General features: G+C 44.9%; 1 protein-coding gene across 3 annotated transcripts in view; it reads right to left on the reverse strand.

The window, feature by feature from the left end:
- MEMO1 (mediator of cell motility 1) overlaps positions 1–7,135 on the reverse strand; it is a gene marked incomplete at its 5' end in the record, with an annotated part of 28,774 nt that extends 21,639 nt beyond the window's left edge. For all 3 annotated transcript variants that reach the window (XM_081997207.1, XM_081997206.1, XM_081997205.1), the window contains one exon: positions 7,075–7,135. In XM_081997207.1, the coding sequence (XP_081853333.1) occupies positions 7,075–7,135 (61 nt within the window). The remainder of the gene's footprint in view (positions 1–7,074) is intronic.
- Between the last annotated feature and the right edge of the window lie 287 nt (positions 7,136–7,422).

Here is a 7,422-nt window from a genome sequence, read left to right on the forward strand (position 1 = left end):
CCTTAGCAGTTAGGTCATTCAGAGATACCAAACAAATGACCTTCTGTTTTATAGCTCTGAGAAAGTGATTTTGGCTCTAACACATGCTAAATGTAACCACCTGAATTTGTGAAAGTATTCACTAAATCATACTTGCAGGACTATTTTATTAATACCAGGATTGCACCAAATGTAAAGCTCTTTTTCAATTCCAATTCTACAGTAAAAGTTGAATTCTTTACTTGAAGTATCTTAATTCTGACTGTATTTAAGAAAGTCAGCTAGAAATAATAGCCTGGTGACTGTATTTTAAATTATGCCAGTACACTTTTGCAGTATACAATGTTAAATAATACAGTCTGCATATTAATACTGTGTTCCATGATTAATTCATTAAAGCCAGCAATGACACAGCTTTCCCCATAAAATGGCTAAAAAGATAGAAGACCAAAGGGAGTGAAACATTACGTTTAGATTTAACACTGCAAAGCAAATACTTTATAAATTTGCAATACACTATGATTAGTTGTTCACAGATTGCAAGATAAGAATTTAAGTTAATACCTGTATTTGCAATGGTCCAGCTAATGTCACAACATTAAGATGTCATGGTCAGTCCATTAATTATCCTGCTACTGCAGAAAGCTCCTTTCACTACAGCAAAGATTAGGTCAAAACTTTCTCTCATTTCAGTGACCCTCACACACTTTTTACATTTTTTCCCTGATGCATTTGTTCATGACCACCTACAGACAACATGATGATTCATTAGTTGTACATTACATTTATGAATGAGCTGTGATGAGTTATTCCCATTTTGGGGAACATGCCAGGGTTCTTGGCACACCAGAGTTAAGCACTTTAATAAAGACTCTTTTATGTTATAGCGACGATCTTCCTCAACACCTCGTCTGCATTCATACTCTAACAGCAACCAAGATTGCACACCTTTTTTCCTTCTAGCCACTTCAGCTGCTGCAGACTCTCAAATCTAACACACTATAGAGGTTTTCTGCTCTAAGTTAACGTAGGATGTAGCCACTCTGAGGGTCAGCGAGAGAAATCCCAGCAGCGTTTGCCCTCAGAAACCATGGGCAGCACGCCTGGTGAACAGCTTACACATGTTCAACAACATCATGGCAGAGCAGAAACAGCTGTAACCAATGTACACACTTTCTCCAATGCTGCTGAGAAGTTCCAGCTCATGCCAACAAGCACACAAATGCTGGTATTCTATCACTATTCATTAAAATGGACACTTTCATGTCAGTCTCCAGGGCTCCCAAGCCCCAGAAGGTGCAAGTGACAAGAGCTGTAGTACCTTGGAATCACACTGCTATAGCATGTTGAAGCTGGCTACCTCAAAGAGCTATTAACAGAGAGTTAGTGGGTTTTGGCACCAGAAAAATCAGTATTGGGTACAAAGGCAGTAAAAAAGCATTTAATGGAGGTCTTACTGGGGATTACAAAGGCATAGAAGAGCCTGCAAATAGGCTAAAATAGTGGCCAATTTTGAGAGAGAGAAACATCATTTCTAAACAGATCATTCATGGCACACAACTGCTTTGTTCATTTATTTTCTGATCTGCAGAAGTTCTTCCAAGTATTATCCTTTCCAGCTGACCTAGACACCATGATGCAGACGACAGCCTAAAAGACAAGGTCTGAACACCCCTGGCCACAATGACAGCCAGTTATTCAGATGTTCTGGCACTTCCTGTCTAAACAGGTTGGAAGCTCAATCCTTACAAATGCTAGCAACAAGATGTCAGTGCTTATCTCCTTTGGGGTTCTTTTACTTATGAGCCAGGGCAGCAGAAAACCAACTCTGAACATAAGAGTACCATGAAGTTTAAACTCTGTTCAAACATTTATGTGGAGATAGACCATTTACTTGTCTCATCATAAAAAATAGCTTTGAAGACACTAAGTGCAATGGCCTTTCAAGTCAACACAGCAATTACTCTGCCAACTCACATTTGCATCAATAAGTGTATGGAAATTAAGGTTCTTCTAGTTCAAACAACTTGGCATAAGCTACCAGAAAGCACACCTCTGACCACTATGGCTTGGTCAAGGAAAACAGAGAAATAAGCCATACCTAATGCAATGACAAACTCATTTTGCAGGGCAAGTTTCAGATCATGTAGTATTGTTATTCACACACACTCTCAATTCCGTTTTACTCCTGTGATTTGAAATAGCTTTGTGTTTTGTCTGTATCAGCATGCCACTGACTGAGGAAAAGTTGAGACAAGAAGTCTTATCAAACGCTTTATTAAAGAGTGGTATAGTATTCAATTGGCACTTCCACAAGCCAGGCAAGACAGGCCAGCTGCCAGTGAATAAGCCATGTTAAGCACCCTAATGTGTGACATCTCGCTTTGTAATGGCATGCTATACAGGAAAAAAGATGCATATACACCAATGTTATTTTAATTTCAGAAACATATGGATTGATTCCCTCCCAGAACTTCCCAACCCTTACAGAATCTACTCACATGGAGGAATAAAACAGAAGAGAGCATCCACACCCTGTCCTGCAAATAGTCCATGCTTGGGATAGCAAGACATTCCCGTTATATTTCAGCTGCTTCTTTTGTATCTAGCAATGTATCTGTCCTGCATTCAAAGTCTTGGAAAATTATGCCATTTTTGTTTCAAGTTGTCCTTAATCTTCCTCTTCCCCCTGCTGGTCAAAATCAATTTCTCAAGAGGTCTGGACACTAGGTGGTTGAATTAACCCAGCAGGAGTGGGACTTTCTTCCAAAAATAAATCAGAGTGTAATATTTTTCACCACACAATGATCCTTTTTTTTTTCTTTAAATCTATGTGACAACAGTGCAACAGGTTGATACTTTTATTTACCTCATTTTTGCAAGTGTTGTTAGTGGCCACCATACACCAGGCTTTTTTAAAAGCAGACATACAGATCAAGGTCTGCAAGTGAAAAAATAGGTTATTTAGACCAGTGGCCTACTATCAGCAATGGTCACAGCACTACTTCAGTTGGAAGCTCAGCTGTAAAGCTTCCCATATTCAGTGCTGCTGCTAAGTAGGAGGAGGAACATCTGACCAAACAGACCTCATTGTTAGTTTGCTGCCAGACAAATGCTCCACAGGTCCAAACCTAAAGTCCATTAAGATGCTACACAGACTGATGTGGAACGAACGTGAATTTCCCCGAGCCATGAATTCTAGAAGAGAAGATATAATGATAATTTTGGTCAAGTTTTCCTTTCATACTGAACTCAACTGCAGACACTTAAGGAACTTGCTTTTTAAATTCTTTACAACAGCACATTACAGATGAAGAACACATGGGAAGTTAAATGCTAACACCACTGTGAAGCCCATCTTCCCCTCCCCACCCCTGTTCTCAGCTTCATCAAGCCAGTAGGAAGCAGTGAGCTTTCTGCCTGGGACCTCACTTTCCCTTCAATAACAACAAAGTTGTTTACTTATAGTTAGATGTGACATTCTAACATGTGAACATGCCTGGATGTGCATAATTGCACAGCCAATCTCACTTGCTCTAAAAAGTTTATTAGCATCACCATTAATTACATCATCATTAATTGTAATTAGGTGATGTAGTCACACTAGTAAGTAGTGCATGTTTATATTTCCCAAGGCAGAACCTAAGCAGTGCATATCCCATAGCTGGAGAAAATAGGGGAAGGAGGGTCTACTTTCAGCTGAAGCAATTGCTGCCCCACAGAGATGAGCAGTCTCTAAAGACAAGATGTCATATTTCTTCTAAATCCTCTTACATACGTTACATTCACCGTCCATGAAGAGTAGTGGCTCCCTCTTGCTTGGTTGTGGCTTCACCTCTGATACTGCTTCCACTCCTGGACTGCAGAGAAGCCAGATAATCCAGTTCAAGGATATCCTCTGGCCACAAAAGCTGGTTTGTATTCTGGATCTATCCTTTGCCCTCTTCTCCCTCAGGTGGCTTCAGCCCTTCTTTCCCAGAGTTGACTTCTACAGCCAGATCTTGCAGATACAATTTTTTAAAGCATAGCAATGGATGTGCTCTACTTTTGCAGTCAACTCCCCTACCCCGATCCAGGACCCCATGCATCATCTTGGATGTTTTGTTGATGTTTTACCAGGCATCTCATGATAAACTGACATTTAACTGAGGTCATCCTCACACAGCCTCTTTAAAATGCTTTCAGACATAATGAATCTGAACACATCCTTCAAAAACCATGCTTCTCGTTACCCCTTCAGACAGGCAGGGAATATTAACGCAGTCATCTTAACTATGGAGCAGGATGACGATTGCTGGGGCATCTGCTTGCCCTGTGTAATCAAACTCAGCTCTGTAGAAAAAAAGCAGCTTTCAGAAAGCTTAAATGCTAACCAGTTTATATATAACCCAGCAAATCACTTCTGGGCCGAGACGGTAAGCACGAAGTGAGTAGGTAGGAGGACTTGACAACACAATCCCTGGAGAATTGCGGGAACACACTGAAGAACTATCACAACTCAAACTCTAATCTCTGCCTCAGCTCCGTCCTTGAAGCTGTGCAGGTTGAAATCACATGGTAAAATCCAGATTTTCTTCAAGTAGTATGGCTGAGGAAATGAGCTTACATTACAAGTTTGAAACAGCAGCTGACATGTGAGTTTGGCATAAAATACAGGAAAATTTTAAGTTAAGTCTACAGTGAACACGTACCCTCTTGGTCCCCATTTGTTTCTTCTTGAGTTTTGATGGACTCTCCTAATTAGCACACAGAAATTAGTTTCCATGCAGCAAACAACAGGTAGTCCCTACTTAGCTGAACAGGGAGAACTCCTGCTCTCACAAACCCCACATCAACAGCACAAGATAGTTCTATAGGAAGAGACATAAATAATGGCCCTTTCTTGTCTAAGGAAAACACTACACAGGAAAAAAAAACACAATTCCCGAAACTCCAGCCTGTGCAACATCAAACACTTACCTCCACCACATACACTGTAACACAGTTTAACTTGTCAGGAGTACAGTCACCATAACTCGTTACAAGATGATTCAGTTCGGGGTTTTTTCATGCAGCATTAAGTGTCTGGGCAACCATCCCACACCTCCTCAACAAGCAATACCCAGAGGGCTGCCCAAAAGCAACAGGAGCAACGTCCTTTTTGGATGTCCTATTACAGACAGGTAGTACTGGCTGAACTAGTCACACACACTTACTAGGGTGTAGTCCAACAAAATTACGCACTGAATTTGTACAGAAAAGAAAACAGCCAAACACAGCATCCATGCCTCTTAAATTAATTACGAAAAAAAATTAAAATTCTTATTTACAAGTATCCAGCAGTAACTTGGTATGAAGTCCAGTATCAAACAAACTACAAAATTTATGTGCAAGGTCATCTAGCCATTCCACATTGCAAATCAATTTTCTGCCTTATTCATAAATGAAAATACAAATAGTGCAAGCAATTTGGGAAGTGTTACCACAAAGCTTCAACGTTTTGGTGTCTTTGCATGTGTTTAAATCTATACCTTTGACGCGATTTTCTTTGCTTTCTGTAAACAAAGTACTACCTACCCTTCCAGACAATTGGAAAAAAATGTAATTGCAAGCTATTGACACTGGATGAAGATTGGAGACCAGTTTTGTAATGGACACAACAGTTACGTTTGGAATATTAAACTCAGAAGCAGAACAATCATCCTCTATTGTTGTCTCGACACTGCCTACCCACCATTTGCAGCCCAGCTACTTATCTCACAGTCTGCCTCTTCCTCTGTTACCCTCCCTCCTGCATTTCTTTTTTTCCCATTCAATTTTTGCCTCATACTTTATTCATTCGTGGAGATGGGGGAAAAATGCACCTATTATAGCCAAGAGATATGTATGACTTTTCACGTCTAGTTCTTCTTAAATGTCAGTTTAGGATGCTGAATACATCCCCTTTTTTAATTTTTTTTTTTAATTGTATCCCTCCCCTCCCTCTGAACTGTTCTTTATGACAGTCTCTTGTTCCTCCAACCTCAGTCACCCGAAGTTTTGTAATGATCTTTACTCCTGAGGCCAGCAGAAGACCATCCCTTACAAATCTCCCTAATAACAGCTGTGAGAGTACAAACATGCCCCCTATCCACAACAGCAGAGTTTTTCCCCCAAAACCAACGAAGCTTATTTCCAGTGTTACCATGCCATTATTACAGGTTTCTGTCTTTTTTGGTGAGGGCAGTGGTGGTCTGCCCCTCCAATGCACTTCTTTCTTCTATTCTTTTTCTGCAAATACTTCTTTTTTTAAATAGACAGAGACCACTCTGTACTACTGCTCTGTAACTTTTCACTGCTACTTAGAGGAAGCGCACTGGAAGAAAAGACAGAAGCTTATCTTGGACTACAAGAAGTGAAATAAATCTCCTTATTTCCCCCCACCCCATCACCTGCCTGCTAACCCTGCAAAACACCCCAAGCATCCTGTAGTCTCTCAAGGGAAAAAAAAAACAAACCACCAAACCAAACAACACACCACCACACGGGCACTGCAAAATACAAGAGCACTGCAAAATAACAGAACCTGTTCGTGTGCTCTCCCATCGATTAGGTGCAATATTTGGTAGGAGGCAGGACACACGGGCTGGCTCTACCACCACTGCCTTCAGACACGACACCGCAGCAAGGCAGGTCTCTAAAGCAGAGGCAGGACACAGGAACACCCGACAGGGCCGGTCGAGCCCCGGCTACGCTCGAACACCGGCCGAGAGGCGCCGCTGCTCCGGAGCAGGCTCCCGGGCCGGGCTGGGCAGCGGCGGGTGCGCTCAGCTCCCCGTGACATGCGCTACGGCCACCGGAGGCAGACCGGCACTCCCTCCCCTGCTCTGCCCGCCCCACCGGCCTCCCGGGCCGCTCTCCGCAGGCAGCCGGTCCGGCCAACCGCCCAGGCCCCCACCTGCTCACCGGGCCTGGCAGCCCTGCGACCCCCAGTCCCCTCCCGTCCGCCATGTGCCGGCGGGGGCGGGGCCGGCGGCTCCTCCCCGCACCCGGTACCGGCCCTGGCCGCAGACCGGCGGCGGAAAGTGCTGATTCAGCCCCCGCCCCCCGCCGCGCTGCGGGCCGCGGCGCCGGTACCTGAGGCTGTATACCAGCTGCCGGCGTGGCTGGCCTCCCGGCAGAGCACCCGGTTGGACATCTTGGTGCCGGAGCCGCCTATGGTGTTCGGGGGAGGCGGTGGGGAACGGGCCCGGCCGCGGCGGCGGCGCTGCTCCCCCTCCTCCCCCGGCACTGCCCGGGCCCCGCGGGCGGAGGCGGCGCTGCCGGCGGCGCCTCCGGGCGGGCGGGCGGGCGGCGAGCGGGAGGGGGGCGCGCGGAGGCGGCGGGCGGGGCGGCGCAGGCCGGGGCCGCGGTGCCGAGCTCGGCCGGAGGCGGTCGCCCCGCGGGGGGGGACGCGGGACGCAGGGACAAAGCCCGAGGCCGCCG

This window comes from Phaethon aethereus (assembly GCF_964289735.1).
Source record: "Phaethon aethereus genome assembly, chromosome: 3".
NCBI lineage: Eukaryota > Metazoa > Chordata > Aves > Phaethontiformes > Phaethontidae > Phaethon > Phaethon aethereus.